The sequence below is a fragment of the Primulina eburnea genome, chromosome 8, assembly GCF_022965805.1.
Source record: "Primulina eburnea isolate SZY01 chromosome 8, ASM2296580v1, whole genome shotgun sequence".
Lineage (NCBI taxonomy): Eukaryota > Viridiplantae > Streptophyta > Magnoliopsida > Lamiales > Gesneriaceae > Primulina > Primulina eburnea.
In genome coordinates, this window is record NC_133108.1 from 3,661,094 (window position 1) to 3,680,592 (window position 19,499).

The 19,499-nt window shown below is 35.1% G+C and overlaps 3 protein-coding genes across 8 annotated transcripts; 2 read left to right on the forward strand and 1 right to left on the reverse strand.

Moving 5' to 3' along the window:
• The first annotated feature begins 4,192 nt into the window (after nucleotides 1-4,192).
• LOC140838502 (solanesyl diphosphate synthase 1, chloroplastic-like) lies at nucleotides 4,193-7,804 on the forward strand. The gene is made up of 7 exons (XM_073204862.1): nucleotides 4,193-4,285; nucleotides 4,401-4,651; nucleotides 4,832-4,956; nucleotides 6,068-6,195; nucleotides 6,284-6,387; nucleotides 6,672-6,799; nucleotides 6,946-7,804. Exons 2-7 carry the CDS (start codon nucleotides 4,417-4,419, stop codon nucleotides 7,492-7,494), a joined length of 1,269 nt encoding a protein of 422 aa, XP_073060963.1. The 5' UTR covers nucleotides 4,193-4,285; nucleotides 4,401-4,416; the 3' UTR covers nucleotides 7,495-7,804.
• Nucleotides 7,805-8,013: 209 nt separating this feature from the next.
• On the forward strand, nucleotides 8,014-10,410 carry LOC140838503 (mitochondrial ATP-independent inner membrane protease subunit 1a). The gene is made up of 4 exons (XM_073204863.1): nucleotides 8,014-8,299; nucleotides 8,414-8,638; nucleotides 9,281-9,391; nucleotides 10,199-10,410. The coding sequence occupies exons 1-4, from the start codon at nucleotides 8,165-8,167 to the stop codon at nucleotides 10,235-10,237; spliced, it is 510 nt and encodes a 169-aa protein (XP_073060964.1). The 5' UTR covers nucleotides 8,014-8,164; the 3' UTR covers nucleotides 10,238-10,410.
• A 1,648-nt stretch (nucleotides 10,411-12,058) lies between these two features.
• On the reverse strand, nucleotides 12,059-16,946 carry LOC140838504 (uncharacterized). 6 transcript variants are annotated; one of them, XR_012119604.1, is made up of 3 exons: nucleotides 14,003-16,946; nucleotides 12,626-13,465; nucleotides 12,059-12,546 (listed from the first exon to the last, which is right to left on the reverse strand). XR_012119604.1 is itself a non-coding variant. In XM_073204864.1 (2 exons), the coding sequence occupies exons 1-2, from the start codon at nucleotides 16,904-16,906 to the stop codon at nucleotides 13,421-13,423; spliced, it is 2,949 nt and encodes a 982-aa protein (XP_073060965.1). In that variant the 5' UTR covers nucleotides 16,907-16,946; the 3' UTR covers nucleotides 12,541-13,420. The 6 variants fall into 6 exon arrangements, 1 of the variants encoding a protein (XP_073060965.1); XR_012119608.1 differs by having other exon boundaries at nucleotides 12,541-12,811; nucleotides 13,305-13,465; XR_012119607.1 differs by having other exon boundaries at nucleotides 12,541-12,859; nucleotides 13,305-13,465.
• Between the last annotated feature and the right edge of the window lie 2,553 nt (nucleotides 16,947-19,499).

Below are 19,499 nucleotides of genomic sequence, written 5' to 3' on the forward strand. Positions count from 1 at the left end.
ATGCGGCCTACAATGTAAACTCAAATTGGTTCTCGGTGGGGGGAGCAATACGTGATCATGAAGGCAAGATAGTACTTGCGTTTGGACATCAAATAAAAAAGTCCCCATCAGTTGAGTATGCAGAATTGGAAGCAATTCGAGAGGGCCTCAGAAAGGCGAAAGAACTCTCCTTACAAATTCAAGAAGTCACTTCGGACTCCTTACTGGCGGTGCAAGCAGTCACCTCCCCAGAGGAGGACTTGAGTTATACAGGTGCAATTGCACATGAAGTTCGTAAGCTACTTTTGGACCTCCACGGGATTAGAGTTAATCATGTGCGAAGATCAGCTAATGTAGTTGCACATTCCATTGCTTGTTTTGCTATTTCTTCCCCTGCTCCCTTTGTTTGGACGCTTGGGAACCTTCCTTTTTGGTTGGTAAATCTTGTATCCTCTGATATGATCGATTCTTAATAATATTACAAGTATTACCATCAAAAAAAAAAAAAAAAATAATGAAAAACATGATTCCATGGCTCTCTTACGAGCCATTGGTTCCACGGAATGTGATGGATTGGATTACACGCTGCCATGAATTGTACGCACCCTCTTCCTATTCGTTTCGAATCCAATTTGTTTTAAATTTGGAAAATGGATTTATTTAAAATAATACAACATTTAAATTATAATAATATGTATTCTTATTCCTTCAATTTAACTCTATTTAACAATAATCGTGAAAACTCATTAAAATTTTCATATTAATTCATGAAAATGAGCAATTAAATGAATTTTCAGCTGTTCGGTGCCTCGAGGGCAATTTATAAATAACCGTATTAAAAAATAGATTCATGTTGCTTTAAGAATATTTTTTTAAATATATATTGATTAAGTTCAATTTATAAATAAAATTTTAAAATTTGATCCAAATAGTTTTTGGTGCGAATAATTTGAAGAATATGTTTTTGGAAGATAATATTTTGTAGAGTATGTCTTTTATGAGACGATATCACGAATTTTTACATGTGAGACGGGTATACCATACCGATATTCACAATAAAAAATAATACTCGTAGCATAAAAAGTTATATTTTTTCATGGATGACCCAAATAAGAGATCCGTCTCACAAAATACGACCATGAGACCGTCTCACATAAGTTTTTGCCTATTTTGTAAATGCATCTTCAAATATTATTTTTTCAATTTCTTAGTGAGACGAAAAATTTGGTGCCCCCATGCATTTTCTGTTCATTATGTAAGAATAAGACGAGAACTCCATTTTTTAAAAGAATTTTAATTTGAGTTATTTGATTTATATCTCTCTTTCCCTCTTTTTCTAAGAGAAAAAATATCAAATTAATTTATTATGAGTTTATATGTTTGATGTTAATGACGAGAACTTATTTGATATTTGTCTTGTTTGTTGTTTGACTCAATTTGAATGATCTATCGTTCATATATTTTTATATATTTTATCATCTCATCTTATTAGTCAAGTGATGATTATCGATCCATAACGTTCTTTTACGTGATAACTTGCAACCTTTATTATTTGGTATGTATGGGTAAACCACGAACTAACATAATAGATTGTAAATTACATTGGTCAGATAAATCACATTGAAAAAATCTAATGTGACAAGCTCGTTCGAAGATATTGTTAACCAAGATAATATATGCGATATAAATTGCAAAGTTCGAGATATAAGAAACGAACGGATAAATTCAAGTGATGATTATCGATCCATAACGTTCTTTTACGTGATAACTTGCAACCTTTATTATTTGGTATGTATGGGTAAACCACGAACTAACATAATAGATTGTAAATTACATTGGTCAGATAAATCACATTGAAAAAATCTAATGTGACAAGCTCGTTCGAAGATATTGTTAACCAAGATAATATATGCGATATAAATTGCAAAGTTCGAGATATAAGAAACGAACGGATAAATTAATTGACTATGGTGAAGAAATGAAACCCAAAAGTAAACAAAAAAAGTTTTTTCCTGATATCCACAGGTTAAGTTGATAGGCAAATACAGATTCTTACCTAAACTTTGAAAACAGGCCAAATGAATGCATTGGCTATTCTCACTAGCTATTTATTGCTAAACAACCCAAGGAACAAATCAAATTCCAAGACGACCAAGTACAAAACATTGGTTTTTATCATCGTTAAAATTAAAATAAATATTTTAGATTTTTATACCTAATTTGTTGTAACAGTAAGTTTGGTCCAAAATATATGAACCACCAGCTTATAATATTAATTATTTTTAATTATGCACTTGTCATCTATGTCAACTATAATCGAAAAATAATGTTTGATTATTTAATTTCGAAGCTAAAATTTTTAACCACGTAAAATCCCTCGGGGCATCTCCAAGGTTTACATCAAAAACATCATTTTGGTGCAGTTTCAAATATTCCAATGGGCCAAAATAGCGCAGCCCCCTTCCCTTGCCCCAAATTTGGCGCGAGGGTTTTCTTAATTTTTTTTTATATTTATTATAACATTTGTATTTAAAAATATAAAATTATTAAAATAATAATATAATTTTTATTTTATTATTTTAATCATTAGATATTTAATCATAAAAATTATAAAATAATAATTGTTGATTTTTAAAATATTTATTTATTTATGTTAAATATTAATACTTTAAAACTAATTTGTTTTTATGATTTTTAATTAATATAATTTAATACAAATACAAAAAATTAATATAATAATACAATTCATAACAAAATTGAAAAATATAATCGAAATACAAATGTAACTTGAAACAAATATTTCAAATACAGATGCAAATATAAAGAGAATAATCAAAAAGAAAATACATTTAAATAATACACAAATTTAAATAGTGTGTTTGAATTTGTATTCTTATTTTTCAAAATAATTTTCGTATATTAATTCATATTATATATAAATTAATTTATGTTATATAATTAAATTATAAACTTAAATATTATTATTTAAATTTATTAATAATTATTTAAATTTATTAATAATAAAACATTAGTCATAATTAAAAATATATTAAATACAATACAATAATTAATATATGTAAAATAAAAAGGAATATTTCGATAATATTTTTTTTGTGTAAGATTTGAAGTAAATGAGTGGAGATAAATGTTGTATTTGATGTAGACATCGCACTATTTTAATATAAAATTTACACCAAAATAGATTTTGTAATCAGAGATGATATTAAAGATTCTCAAAATTATCCCCACGTCAACATTGATTATTGCACGCATGGCAAAGACTTTTCACCTGTCTAGCTATCATCTACGTGGTCATTTGATGTATGGATGATATTTTGTGTAATAATTAAAATTATTGTCAAACGTATTTGTATTGTACTCTTTGATATATAAATAACATAAAAATTTATATGATATTATCTTAATAATCAATTATATGATACATATTTATATAATTTTTTCTATATATTAAAAAAAATTATTACTTTTAATTATAAATATGAATCGAGTCAACTTATCTCATTGCGTTTTTGATACATTGTTCATCGTGGAAAAAAAAACGTACTTTAAATAAATATTTCATCACACAAACAAAATCAGATTGTTAAAATAAAAATACAACAACAATTGATTAATCGAATCTACCAAATTTTAGTAAAGTGAATTTTGTATCCCATTGCTGATGAAAAACTCCAAAATATCCACATTTAAAAAAATATCTAATTTTCCTAGTTGGTTGGTGTCATAATCATATTTTTCTTTATATTATCTTCGAACATTATAAAAAAATTCTGACACTAAAATTTTAAACTTGACATACGATGTTAGATTCGAGATTTAATCATAGCAAACCTCCCATTCCAACTCAAATTGTTTTATTTAAAATATAAATATAATTATATCCGACTAATTAAGCATTTGGAAAAAAATAATACAAGGAAAATATATTAAGTCGTGACTAAATAAAAATTGTTGCAGAAAAATTTATTCCACTTCACAAATTATTGTTGTGTGTCATCATCAAATTAAAAAAATCGTGTTATTTTCTTCAAATATGTTATTAACAAAAAAATTAAAGATATAATTTGGTTAAAGAGAACAAAAAAATAAAAGTTCCATTCACGAAACGGGCTATTATAATTTATATTATAAAATTCAAATTTATGTGGGATTTTTTGCTCCACTCAAATATAGCTATTGCTATATATGTGCACTATTGGATTGTATTTGAACCTCAACTTCTCTTCTCCGTTTGAAGAGAGAAGCTTATCGACTCAACCCCACGACACTTTTGGTTGTTTTACAGGTTTAAATCCAAAGATCCAATTTTTATTATTTGCTGGTGTTTGTGAGATGACAAACTGAACAAAGTTCTCAAGTGGGTTCTTATTTTAGAGGAATGTTTGGTACTTTTTTTGCAGTTTAAATATAAGTTTTATGATGCTGTCAATGACATGCCGTGGTCTTGAGCTCGGAAGAACAACTTTGGATTTTGTGGCTTGTGGGTGCTCTTCAAATGCCTCTTTTGATAGTTTTTATGTGAGAAATTATGCCAAGGGAGTGCTGAGGAATGTCAAAAGAGGCTCCAAAGGTCGGAAATTATCGTGTCACAGGCGTGATATAGGGCGGCGGCGCGTGTTTTCGACTAAGACTTCAGAAACTTTTCTCAACGGTAATAAAAGTTCTATCTTTTTACGATGCGCTAGGACTAGAATTTGTTTAGATGCTTTTAGTTCTATTTCACGCTTAATTCTGGTAATAAATCGCTACTGGAAGTGGATTCCTATCTCCGTGCCACTGTCTGGATTTGCATTTTGAAGTTTGAATCATGGGCTGTTTTGTGCCATTGCAGGAATTTCATCTGGCCCCCCACCTGTGCAGGATTTGACTGAAGAGTCAATGAGCCCTTCTTCAATAGCCGATTTATTTGAAGTTGTCGCAGATGATTTACAGATACTTAACAAAAATCTCCAATCAGTAAGTTTTATATTTGTATGCACTGAAAAACTATGTCCTAATGCGCGAAAAGAAAGAAAAACTATGTTAATACTATTGATGCTTAGGTAGTAACATAAAAAAATTGGTCAAGTCCATGTTTCACAGGAGAGGATATGGCAGATCCGTATTAAAGTTCATAAGCAATTTTCCTAAAACTATTACTGCATTCAAATTAAAGTGTTTTGGATAATTTGTCATTGGCTCATAGGACAAAAACTTGTGTGACCGAATTCAATTTCACATGAATTTTTCCCTAGAGCTAGCATTCAAAGTAAAGTGCTATTCCCCTCACTTAATAGGTGGCCTGCCCATTAATGTGTTATAGCTGCCAGCGTATATGATTGAGAAGGAAGTGAGTAAAAATGAAGACATGATAAATTGTAAATGGTTGAATGCGGCTATTACTATTGGTTGAGAAGAAGGCTTCCTGGTAGTGTGCTCCTTCTGTGTTATTAGGGCATTGAGAAAAAAAATGAAATGAAGAATACCCTCAACTGTAATTCCTTTATCCCATTCCTGGCTGCTTGCCAAATTATAGTTTTGCATGATTTGGCTCTCTCTGTAAGATTAGCATGGCAAGATGAACATTTCTAGTTGATATCTTAAGGTACTCTTTGCTTGCGTGGTAATCAATTTGGGATCCTTTGACGGCATCACATTTTTCTTCTGTTACAGCATGAGAGGATTATTATGGTGAAGATCAAAACTCATTGTGATAACCTGTTAAAAATCGTTACTGTATGCTTCTCGTCATATTAACTAAGTTCTTGTGCTTAATTATTGCCTTACATACCACCATTTTATTCATGCTACGTGACAAAATTGCTGTTGTGTGCACCAGTGTTGTGGTTTCTTTTCTTTGATTTATTTTTTTCATTGTGATTTTCTATAGATTCAGTCGGTGTGTCTGATATCCTTCAGACCACAAGTTTTAACTTGTTTGGTCGTACGAAGTCCTTGACCATGTAACGTCATAAGAAAAGTGATAAAAATTTGTTAGATGCAGGTCAGCATTTGACCATGCATGTTTGAGATTTTTTTTTTTAAAAAGTGAATTTTTATTCAAAAACTCATTAAGAGTCATTGTTAGATTGTTGGTGCAGAAAACCCAGTTTTGATGTCTGCTGCTGAGCAAATCTTTGGAGCTGGGGGCAAAAGGATGCGACCGGCTTTAAGTTTCCTTGTATCGAGAGCAACTGCAGAGGTTGCTGGCTTAAAGTAAGCTCTATTCTGTTATCTAGTGTACTCGTATTAAAAGTTGGAACTTAAATTATTTGACATGTATTGGTGGCTGTAATGGTTTCAGGGAACTTAGCAAAGAACATAGAAGGTTGGCAGAAATAATTGAAATGATCCACACTGCAAGTTTGATACACGATGATGTGTTAGATGATAGTGACTTGCGGAGAGGTTAGCTTCCTACGCTCGACTTTATAAATTTTTAACGGCATTTATATTAGAAAATTGAGAATTTAGAATCATTGTATTTGCTTATCTTTCTTAGAGAACACAGATTATATTTTAGAATCAGATTTGATATTTGAGAAGGGTTTTGGCCTCTGGAAATTGGATATTTTCAGTGTATATCTACCATTTTAAAATTCAATGATTTTTATTTACGAGTTTTGTACTACAATCACCTTTTGCTTTGATACCTAAACTGAAATTTTTGGCTGGCATTGGTTCGTTTGCAGGAAAAGAAACCGTCCATCAAATATATGGTACGAGAGTAGCTGTACTGGCTGGGGATTTTATGTTTGCACAAGCATCATGGTACCTGGCCAATCTTGAAAATCTTGATGTCATCAAGCTTATCAGCCAGGTGAGCTGGATTCCGCACTTGCATGTTTACGGTTCAAAGATGATTTTTTTGTAGATTATCTTAATAGATGAACCCAATGTGATCGGAAAACATAAGCAAAATGAAAATCTGATTAGTGGAAATTCATTATATGAATACATTTTTAGGTCATTAAAGACTTTGCAAGCGGTGAAATAAAGCAGGCCTCTAGTTTGTTCGACTGTGATGTTCAACTGGATGAATACTTGATAAAGAGCTACTACAAAACAGCATCCTTGATCGCTGCTAGCACCAAGGGAGCCGCCATTTTCAGTGGAGTTGACAGTGATGTTACCGAACAGATGTATCAGTACGGTAAAAATTTAGGTCTATCATTCCAAGTAGTCGATGATGTACTGGATTTTACTCAATCAGCCGAGCAACTTGGCAAACCTGCTGGCAGTGATTTGGCCAAAGGAATCTTGACTGCTCCCGTAATATTTGGGTTGGAGAAAGAAAAGAGACTCAGGGATATAATCGAATCCGAGTTCAGTGAGACGGGTTCTCTTGAAGAGGCCATGTCTTTCGTCAAGAACTCTGGTGGGATCGAGAGGGCTCAAGAATTGGCTCGGGAAATAGCTGATCAAGCTGTTCGGAATCTTCAATGTCTTCCCCCGAGTCCCTTTAAATATGCACTTGAACAAATGGTGAAGTTTAACTTGGAACGAATAAAATAATCATATAACACGGTGGCATCTAATCGATTCTTGATCGAGTTCCTGATTAATTCGATCATGGAGGCTGGAGATGGCATTTTTCTTGTGGAAGTTCCATCAATGGAAAGCAACTTATTCATTTGTACATTCATAGGTTACCCTTGAGCATGTTGCTGCGGTCCTTTGTGGACAATGAAACAATGAAATTTAATTGGTGGTGTCTTTTTCTATATTTTTTTTTACTTTCTTGATGTTGTAATGCCCATCAAGCATACATATTTTACTTTCATAGTTGAATCTGATGTATATGATATTTTAAAAGTTAAGTTTTCTCTAATCTTACTTTCTGGTTGTAGTATCAATTGGCTCGTGTATTCTTCTTCTTCCGACATCTTTCCTAGTGAACTTGTCTGTTGGTTAGTTTGGTTTGCTGTATTAGTTCGAGGAGTAATAGAAAAATAATTTGAATACTAATTTTTTTTTTTCTAAAAAAAAAAATATATTTTTTAAAAATTAAATTTCATTTTAGAGTAAAATTAGTGCACGGTTTTGTTGGGCCCAGAATCAATTGCTTCTGTAGAAGTCCAAAGTGTTTCCTCAAAGCCGCACCTGTTATCCGTCTTTGTTGGCCGTTTCGAGCGGAGGATATCTTGCGTCGGCGCTCGCCCGTGAATGGAAAGAGCTTGAGGCTATGAGAGCAAAGCTACTGCAATTTGCTCGCCAATGGAAACCTACAGCCAAAGAAGCATTTCGTCACTCCATCCTCTTCGCGCAATTCCTTTCGCTATTGCACATCACGGACAATTACATTTGCTCCCCGACGCTAGTAATATTCTTCATTTCATAAAAATATTATTATGTTTGCTTTTTTAGTTCTGATTTTTAACAGTTTTTTTTTGCTGGTCCGAAATGATGTTTTTTCCCCGAATTTCATTTGAAGGTATACGGACCTAGCATGCTGCCAACGCTGAATTTCACTGGTGACGTGTTGCTGGTTGAGAAAATGTCGCCTTTTCTGGGGAAGGTGGGCCCCGGCGACGTTGTGTTGGTGCGATCGCCGGAAAACCCTAGAAAGTGCATAACCAAGCGCATTGTGGGCTTGGCGGGTGATTCAGTGTCCTTCTTGGTGGATCCTGGTAACAGTGATCGTTCTCACTCCCTGGTGGTATGCACTTTATGAATATATGAAAAACTGTGAATGTATTAAGTACTGAGTATTCGCGTCGTTAGCTTTTGGTTCTTTTCGTTGCAAGTCTGTGTGTGCTATTTTCTGGAGTGGTCATTTGATTGCTGCTCGACTTTAGTGTTCAATCTTCAATTTACAGTGTCTATGGTGCTGATTTATTGTTTTAGGACGGGAATGAGAAATATTTTTCTCGAGGGAACATGCATCGGACCTCCATTCTATGATTCTATCTTCATGGAGCGCCTCAATTCTGTTTCCTCAGACAGAGGGATGTTTTTTGTTCAGATTGCTGATAAGATAAGAGTGGTGGATAAAGAAAACTTGCGATTTAGGATATTTTGGGGTGGAAAACTTGTGATTTTTTTTATGTACATTTTATTACTGAGGTGTATGCCTCTGAAATGGTTTCCATTCACGATTTTCTTTTTGTCACGTCAAGTTTACTCACATTCTGTTAAAAGAAAAAGAGTCCAGTCTTCTATCTGTCTACCAACTTCTAATAGAATAGCATGTGTGCAATGCATACGGGTCTTATGTGATTCTTTAAGTAATGATATTTCAGATGACCCCTTTACGATGTCATTTGTTCCATCAATGTTAATGTTTTTTTTGGAAAAATAGGTTCCAAAGGGCCATGTGTGGATTCAAGGAGATAATATCTATGCTTCGAGGGATTCTCGGCAACTCGGCCCGATTCCTTATGGATTGATTCTTGGAAAAGTCTTTTGCAGAGTAAGCTTTTTGGCTGCCTTGTTAGCTGAGGCCAACCCCTTGAGCACTGCCCATTTCTTTTGCACTTAATTTTCATGAGAAGGATCCAAAGTTTGGTACCAATTCAATATTTTTAATGAGTTTAAGCTGTTAATTATTTGCTTTTTTTTCTGCAGTTATTCTCCATTCCCAAAATTATGTGCCTAGATAGTAGATAATTGAGTGTTCTCCTTGTACTGATTATCTTTTAGCAAAAATTCAAAATATAATTGTCAAATATAACAGTGATTATGTTAGGCCATAAGTCCAAGAAAAGAGCTTAAACATACAAGACTAACCATCTAGGTGGGAGAGCCTTTCAAACTTATGATCTCCTACGCAGACACATGTCACAATACTGCCAACCCCTTAAGAAGCTGATGCACACATGATATCGGTGTACTATGAACAACTTTTACCCACTTATCAATATTTGGTGCATACACTTCTATCATCTTAATCTAGTTTGGAATATGAAACACGAGCCGCATTACTAGCCTGACCAACGATAATCCTTTTCCAAGCTCGTGTCAGATTCTCAATGAGAGCACAACTGTTAAGAAAAATCAATGTGCATTGATGGACACCAAGTTTAGTGGATATTGCATGAGTGCTGCCCAGTATACTCGTATTAGAGTATGATACATGGCCATCATCAGCCTCTTGTCCCAATTGTGTCAACCCACTAGATGGTGGTAAAAATAGTTATTCTTATACCAACTAACAAAATCGAACTTTTTCTGTAGTCACACTCCATGTCTATTTACCCTATTGATTTTTCTATTACAGGTGTGGCCACCTGAAGACTTTGGACCGTTGAGACAATGAGAACTATGTATATTATTATTATTAATGACCTTCATTGAACAATACAATTGGGTCATTCCAAGAAGTGTAAAATTCTTTACTGTTTTTGTACTTTGTTGGGAATTCAGAGTACCACTCTCTTGTTTCACTGCACCCAATTATTTCCAATAAATGGAATTTGGGATTGGTTCTAATTGGATCAAGGATTGGTTATATATGGACAATTTCTGAAGTTACTTCTGACAAACGTTAAGGATTGGTTCTAACACTCTCTATTACGCAGAGTTGACCCTGGTGAAGTTAAAGATTGCTTTATTTTGAGTTTCGACACAGTATTGGGCTCGGATTGTTTATTACACAGAGCTTCTCCTAAAATGAGGTTGGCATCAATAGAATATTATGTATTCTTGTTTGCCTACTGGTTTGTGACCAATTGATCATAATTTCAAGAAAAAAACTTGAGCGTTTGCAACATCCATGAGATACTTTTGCAACATCCAAAGTTGCAATAATTTGGATAATTCTGAACAAAAGTGAATCACGGAAAACAATAGATGAGTATACCCTTGAACTTACACGGTCGATTGAATATTCATACAATCACAAGATAATTAAATCGACTTCACCAGAAATTTAACCAATTGAATGAATGTTGTTGAATATATCAAAACAGCATATTTGCATGGTTTTTTACATGCAAAGAAAGGGACTTTGAAGATGAACAAAACATGCATTCTAAAAGCACAAAAATTACCCCGCAATGGGAAAAAGAAAGAAAGCAAGAACGTAATTTTAAAATAAAATTGAAAATTTAAGCACGTGTTTTGGATACTAGCGTACTACCAATTCAAACATTAGGAAAAAAATAAAATAAAACCCAATAATCCTAAATTGTTGGGTCATACCCAGCTAAATGCTATAGAAGCTCGAGGGTTTAGGGTTGCTGATTCAACATTGCCTTTGAGAGAACATGGTGCCGATATTCACTATATCTCTCTCTTTTGCTCCGACAAAGGTCTCATACTTCTACGCGGGAAATCGAGAATTGTCTTCCTCCATGGGTAGGCAAATCCTATGGGTTATCTCCATCAAACAGACTGTGGCACTATCCGTGGTACTTCTGTGAGTCTTCAGAATGAGATGATATCATAAAATATTTTTATCCAAACATTAATTGATCGCAAATGAGAGAGCTCAATTAGTCAATTTCACCCGGCCTAGATTTATTAATTTAATGGGGCTTGTTCAGCTTTCAAGGTTTCACTGTTTCTAACCTGAAATGGCCCTATATTACAGATGGGTCTTGCTGACAAAATTACAGTGCAGTAACGTTTTATCATCGCTTCCATTAGAATTTCAAGAAAGGGTTCGTTTTAAATGATGTAATTTTATGACAGTGGTACTAAGAACGGAAGAATACTAAACTTTGATCAACAGGGAAACAAAGCATCGTTCCCAAAAAAACACCCAAACGTCTTTCCTATTCATAATTTATGTTGTCCCAGAATCCAGTAGGTTGGATAAGTAGGTTTTATAAGAAAATATTGTGAATTTTGCAGATTAATGTAAAATATTTGCTACATAGTCCATGCTGGGAAATCTTGAGCTCAAGACACTACGAAAAGGGGAAGCCAAGAAAATCTTACGAGTTTAACCAAAAATGCAATTGACCGGCGACAAAAACTTGTTTGAGACGATCTCACAGGCCGTATTTGTGAGACGGATCTCTTATTTGGGTCATCTATGAAAAATTATTACTTTTTATTGTGAATATGGGTAGGTTTTTACCCGTCTCACAGATTAACATCCGTGAGACGGTGTCACTCTTGACCGGCATCATACGCATGAAAACAACTCATTTTATTTGCGATTTCAAAATCTTTCGACTTTTTTGGGTAAATAAATTCAATTGGATTTCATATTCGATCTATATATCAAGTCAAATACTATCAATAACAATCGTGAATTTCAAGTGTAATTTCTTCTTTCAAAATCAAATATATAATTTAAACGCAACCTAAAAAGAATTCAAAACTAACAGGAATGGTAATAATTCCAAATTTGCTGCTAATTAAAAGAAGAAAAGCCATTACTCAGAACCATAGAGATATACATCCGAACGTGTTGCCGATTCCTCTTCAGGATAAGATGTGACACAGCCTAAATTATCCAGATTATGGTGAATCATATGCTAGCTCAAACTCTTCACTTACTCGATCATAGTCCCCCGTATATTCCTCCAATCGTCACCCGAGTCACTCAGCTTAAAATCAACACTAGAGGAATGTAGGCTCAAACTAGATGCTCGGGCATTAATCAATGACACGTACCTGACGCGACCGAATAATAGTTGGACAATAATATGTCAAAAAGGTGGCGTACAGAGTCAAATATGGTAAGCAAACATACCTGAAGATGTGGGTTTTGGAAATATTCAGTCCTATTCTGGAATCAATAATCACAGAGAAACTGGAATCTCAAGTGCCTAAAACCCTTGCCTCTTGTGCTCCTTTGTTTCTGTCCGACAAATTGTGGCACAACAATGTTAACTGTAAATAAATCTCATCACCCAAATTCCAGAAAGACGTTCATCCCCTGCCAACATTTGAAAGGGACACTAAGCAAATTGTTCACCCTCGACCACTGCCAAAATTCACGTGTACCAGAAATCAAAGTTGTAAATCTTTTTTAGCTATTTGTGATCTATCGGAATTGCTCAATCGCCATGCCGTTTAAGAAAATCATGCTCAAACAGGAAATTTTTACACCTCTTGCCAATGAGTTTTTTCATCAACACCAAATTAGAACGTGTTAACTGTAAGATTTCAAACCATATCAGTTAGCTTTTCCAATTGGCATAAGTTTCATGCACTTGGACAATAATAAAATCATTATGGTAAAAAAGGCCGACAAGCTGCCTCCTCAACTTCGTCACTCTCTTATAGACATTGGCATCAATCACAACCATATGATTCCAAAATTATGCACAATGATCATCTTAAACATTCAGAAACACGTACCAAATTCGAGGGCCATACAAGAATGGACGAATAAGGCACTGCCCCAGAATCTTTGAACTTATGCTTACCAAATCGAGAGGCACAGTACCTCACAACCTTCTCATCGATTTTCCACACAGACTAAATCTTCACATGGATGCACGACTCCATAGTCAATTTGAGGACCAAGAGAATGCCAACCACCCTAGCTTTCTTCTAATGCATACTCCTTCGACAACCATCGAACGTCCTGTTTATAAAAAAATGCAAAAGAAAAATCAGAGAATCAATTAACAAAAGGAGACAAATAGCTTAGCAAACAGGAATCTATTATGATTTAGGTAACCATTCACAAAACATGTATTAAAAGCCCCTTCGATCTAGATTGGGGGCAAAAACATAGTGGTAGTTTTCCATTATTCAACTCTATTACTTGCTTTTTTGTCTCTGGTTGAAGATTACCATGAGAACAGAGGGTGATTCTGTAAATTCGTGCAAGCTTTTGTAAATGTAATTTGACTAGATTGACACTAATTTCCCTTTACACAAGTTTAAAGCAAAACACAAAACAGTATCCCAAAAGTAAAATACATTTTCCGTTACAAAATTAACATTTTTTAATGCACAAAACAAGGTCAAACTGTGTGGTTAATTGCTAGTCAATTTGAATGTACTGAATCAAACCCTGAAATATATTGAAAGAGTGAGGATAGTTAGCTCAACAGAGAAATTGTAATAACTCGACGAGAAAATAATCAGAGACAGCAGATGAACAAAAAACACATACCATGTAACACAAGCTTTCTGAGAGTAGAAGTGCATCAGCCCATCTGTCAGCTTTCATAAGTCCTTTGATAAGATCAACAAACACAGACAATTCAGGAATTTCTCCTCTTTCCATCATATCTGCATATAACTCAAATGCTTTGTCAACTCTATGTGAAGAACAGAGGCTCCCAATTAAAGAAGAATACACATTCATGGCAGCAGATGAAGAGATTGGAGATAATTTAAACTCCTTAAGTAGCTCAAAAGCAATTTCCAGTCTTCCAGCCTTCTGAAAGCTATCGATCAAAATTTTGTAAGCCGGAGCAAGGGGTGTTGAATCATCTTTACCAATTTCATCTACTAACTGAAGACTCAGTATCAACTCCTTAGAATAGCCTTCCACGACCTTATGATAATTTGCCGTGTAACTCGGCCAATGTATTTGTTTCATCTCCTGCAGAAGTTGGTAAGCCTCATCGAGACGGTCAGCACCACAACAATGGTTTATTAGAACCCTATAGGTGATGTAATTAGGAGCACATCCCTTCCCGACCATCTCCTGGACTAGTTCAAGGCTTCTATCAATTTTACCGGCCTTTCCAAAGCCATCTATCATGGCAGTATAAGTCACAACATTCGGATGACAACCCTTCTCCTCCATCATCAACATCAGTTTGTATGCCTCATCTGTCTTCCCAACTTTACAGAGACCATCAATCATCTCTGTGTATGTAACAACATTGGGAGGGCAGGAACATTCAAGCATTTTTGCCAATACTTTTAAAGCAAGATCCAATCGTTTATCTTTAAACAATCTATCAATTAAGGAGCTGTAGGTATAAACATTGGGACTGTATCCATGTTCTGACATCTTGCCAAATACTTCCTGCGCTTCATCTAGCTTGCCAACCTTGCAAAATCCATCAATAAGCGCATCATAAACAACCTCATTAGGCTCACAGTCACTGGCTATCATGGTATCCAAAAGATTGCGGGCCTCTTCAACTTTGTGCGCTTTGCATAAACCATCAATCAAAGCTCCGTATGTTATAACATTAGGCTCCTTGCTTTTGTCATCAGCAATTTCAAAATAAAGATGTAAATCATGGACATCTCCATTACCCCTCATTTTTTCGTAAATTGCGCAAGCCTTCGATAAATCTCCAGCTTTGCAGTACCCGTCAATCAAAGCAGTAAAAGTGACAATATTTGGGGAACATCCTTGTGACAGCATCAGCTCAAATAACTCATTTGCTTTGGATATTTTTCTTGCTTTAAGGTAAGCATGTATAATTGCAGTATATGTCACCACGTTGGGGCTACATCCCTCCCTCATCATCTCATCAAACCAGCGACGAGCTTGATGAATGAGGCCAGCTTTACAGAACCTGTCGATCAAAATTGAGTAAGTGTGGACATTTGGGATGGTGCCATTCTTTTTCATTTCCTGAAATAATAAAAAAGCTTTGTCTACTTTTGAGCAATCACAGAGAAAACCAATGATTTTGTTATATGTGCCAGCTTCCACTATGAATCCATTACGCACCATTTCAGAAATTACACCATACGCTTTCTCAGGCTTCCCAGCCTCACAAAGGCAACGGGCAAAATTGCTAACATTGACTCTGTTAAGTACTATTCCAGAATCAACCATCTCACTATAAGCTTTTTCAGCTAAATCGAACACTTCTGGACTCGGCAATTTCTCGCTGCCACAAATATTTCCAACGAATATGTTGTACACAAGATAACCAGGCTTAAAACCGCAATCCTCCATTTTCTTGAGCAATTTGTAGGCATAGGCATGGTCCCCAGATTTGCAGTAGGCATAGACAAGAGAACAGAAAACTTTTGGACTTGGATAACAACCTTCTGTAATCATCATGCTAAGAATTCGTTTACACCTTCCCAACTTCCCCTTATTCAGGCATCCACAAAGTAAAATTTTGTATGTTACAACATTAGGAACACACGCATCAGCCCGCATCCTATTCAAAAATTCCATAGCCTCTTCAAAAAGAGAACCCTCGCACAACCCCATAATCATTTTTGTATAAATCACGGTATCAGGGACGGCCTCTTCCTCATCGATTAAATTAAGGGCATCCCTCCATTTCCCCATTTTACACAAAAGATACACAAAACGGCCTAAAATATCAATGTGCATCTTAAAGCCAGAATGAGACATCTCCCTATAAAGCAGAAAAGCAGAATCCAACTTGCCTGCATCCAAGAACACCCGGATCAACGCGTTGTAAGTCAATCTTGATGGTTTGAACCCAAAATCCTTGAGCCTCCCCAACTCCTGTAAAGCCAAATTCCACTTCCCATTATGGCAACACTTGCGAATCAACACATTAAGTAACGTCCCAAGCACTTCCCTGTCATTGTCCTTCAGTTCAAGGAAATAATAATCCGGAACTCGGTCGTCGTTCTTATTGCAACCTAGCAGCTCTAGCAAAGCGTCATAAACAGCTGAAGTATGAGTATATCCTATTTGCCTGCCGGCCCACATGAAAAACTTGACACCCAATTCCGAATTTTGAACATTTATTAAAACATCAATCACTAAGTTCTCATCCAGTTTCTCTCTAAACTGTCTCAAGAATTTCTGGGATTTCTCTCCCAACTGATCATTATAATTTTTTAATGCAGATATTATCGAAAACGCATCCTTTGAACACTTACGCGACTCCAAGTCTTCGAGTTTAGCTTCGGAAATGGAATCCCTTAAAAATGAAAAGTCTTGAGCTGAAATATTTTGGGCCGGAGAGTTCGTAGTTGCCTCAGAGACGCCGATTTCTTGAGGGCCTATCAATCCTTGGAGATTATAATCAGTGCTTAGAAATCTGTAGCAGCACTGGAATGAGGAGGCGATAGGCGTTGGCAAGAAGAAAGCAATTTTGAGTATTCTTTTGCTCATTCTTCCGCTTCCTCTCTTTTTGCTCTCACAATTTTCATTTAAATGTTGCCTTTCCAGTTTTTAAATCCTTTTTAATAAAATAAACTCCCCACAATAAATAAAATAATATAAAAATTGCCCATTTAATTTAATTTAACAATATTATTTGGTGATTAGTATGCATCATTATTTTAATTTATCACATATTTAAAACTATAATTATTAAAATTTAAATGTAAAAAAAATACTAAACATGATAATTATATATTCTTGTCTTTTCACTTTCGAGATGGTTTGTAAACTCTAAAAAAAATTGATTATTGATTTTTTTTGTACAAATTTATAAACATATCTAAAAAAAAAGTTAAAAAAAATCAATTTTTAAGAAGTTATAAACATTCTCAATCCTTACACAACGAGTGGTAGCATATAATTATATTTTATATCCACAAAAGTGCAGAATATTTATTGCAGCCATAATTTGTAACTGGAAAACAATCATCCAAGAATGTGAAATCTGGTTAGAGCTCATGCATGGATCAGAGGAAAACCATTCTGTGGCTGGAGAGTGATAATTGAGAAGGGAGCATGTTTGTATGAACCCGAGACAGATCGAATTTGAAGCGTTGTAATAGCATTGCCATAGCTCTGTTGGCCTCAATCATCGCAAAGTTTTGGCCTATACAGACTCGAGTACCCGAGCTGAATGGTATGTAGGAGAAATGTTTTGCGTTTGTTGCGCTTGAAAGCGCTCCTTCAAATCAAGCCAAATCGCTGCTGCAGAATCAGAAAAAGGATGCTAAGATATTACAACATTATTGAGGCCAGTGGAAGAGGAAGACCATTAGCATATGGCTTAGAGATAGAACCATCAATACATTCCAATTTGTTCTTAACAGGTAGTGCGATGAGCATAGCGCGGCTCCAGGAGATGTAAGTGTCGCCAGTAAGCTGTTGTTCCTTCTAGCCAGGGATGCTAAGGATTTTCTCACTCACATTGATCCTTCTCAATGCTAGAAGCTGATTTCATTTTTGTCACATCATTTGGCGTCAACTTCAGTGTCCAGGGAACCCCATGAGGCAGTCTCTTCTTCTTATCATACAGGTTCTTGTTTCTCTGTGGCTTCATTACATGTTATTTCTGGTTCTCATTCCTGGATCGTTGGCTTCACGGCATATATGTTCAGTTGCACACTTGTTTACTTCCTAGTACTACAGTGATTTTACCGAATAGAACATGTATTTCAGTTGAGGTTTTCTGCAACTGCGTTTCTCTCTGAATTTGTTTTGGATTTGGATTTTCATTGCTTGCTTCATGGCGCCTGCTCAATTTGAAGCATCTAATTCTTCCAGTGGCAATTTCACCATTGATGATCCTTTGAATCCATTATTTCTGCATTATTCGGACAATCCTGGCTTAATTTTGGTTTCACAACTTTTCCCTTGTTCAATATCCAATCAGAAGGGTCAACTGCACTCTTGCTGGCAGATTCATGTTTCCCAGTTTAGCCATCTTTGCAGGTGCTCGAACGATTATGGGTACAACCTAAGAACCTCTTGGAGAATCATGGTTATCTACGTGCTGTGGCGGAACCAGGAATCTGACACTACCCGCACTAGAATTTTAAACTCTAACATCCTTTAATATTTTAAATTGATCTACTCGGACTAATATCAAATTTATACAAAAATTTACATATAAATTATTTTAAAAAAATTTGGAGTAGCAGGGTACAAGAGGCTTTGCCTCCGCCCCTGCCTACGTGTGTAGAGTTTATATATGTATCTGCCATATATACGCATGCTCACCAAATCTAATATCCCGTGTAAACGACCAGACTCGGATCCGACCTGAACTATTCAAGACCCCAGCCCATTTACAAAAATGATGGGTTCATATTTGATACAATCAGGCCAGAATAAGAGCTTAAAATCTTGCATGGAATCCAAACTGATATCAGCTACGGAAGAGTCTTCCAAGAAGTGAAGGACCGCGACTAGCCGAGCTCATGGCATAGTCAGCCGAACCAAGCTCAAATGAATACTAGAGTTGATACAAATAAAAGTCTCACGAATGTAGAACACCCAAACAAATCTTTAATGAAAAGGGTAGAATTTTGAAAATATGTATACATTCAAAATTTATAATCTGCTAAATCTGCTAAAGATAAGATCAAATCAGCCCAAATCTCACTACAAAATATCGGGTAGAAGAGAACCTCGGTTATGTCGAGGCTCTAGTACTAGATATCAGACGAATTTGCTCTACTCTTAGTCATGCTCGGCGTTCGCGAACTGTTTTGCTCACGCCATTGTCTCTTTTGCTTGTTCTTCTCATTCCCCTTTTGTTTGGGAGTGTGAAATTTTATTTTTTTTGGCTGAATATATCTTGTAATAAAAAACATTTCTCATTTTCAATAAATTACAAGAGTTTGCACGTTAAAAAAAATAAATCCTATTTGCCAAATCGACTATCTTATTTCAATCTTCATCGACCATGCATTGTTCGGTCCCTCTCGATCCCAATTCCCACGTCTCTTTCTATATCCTTTATTAATAACATTTACAGGTTAACGATTTCTTAAATTGCCATAATTTCAGTCCCTTTATCTAA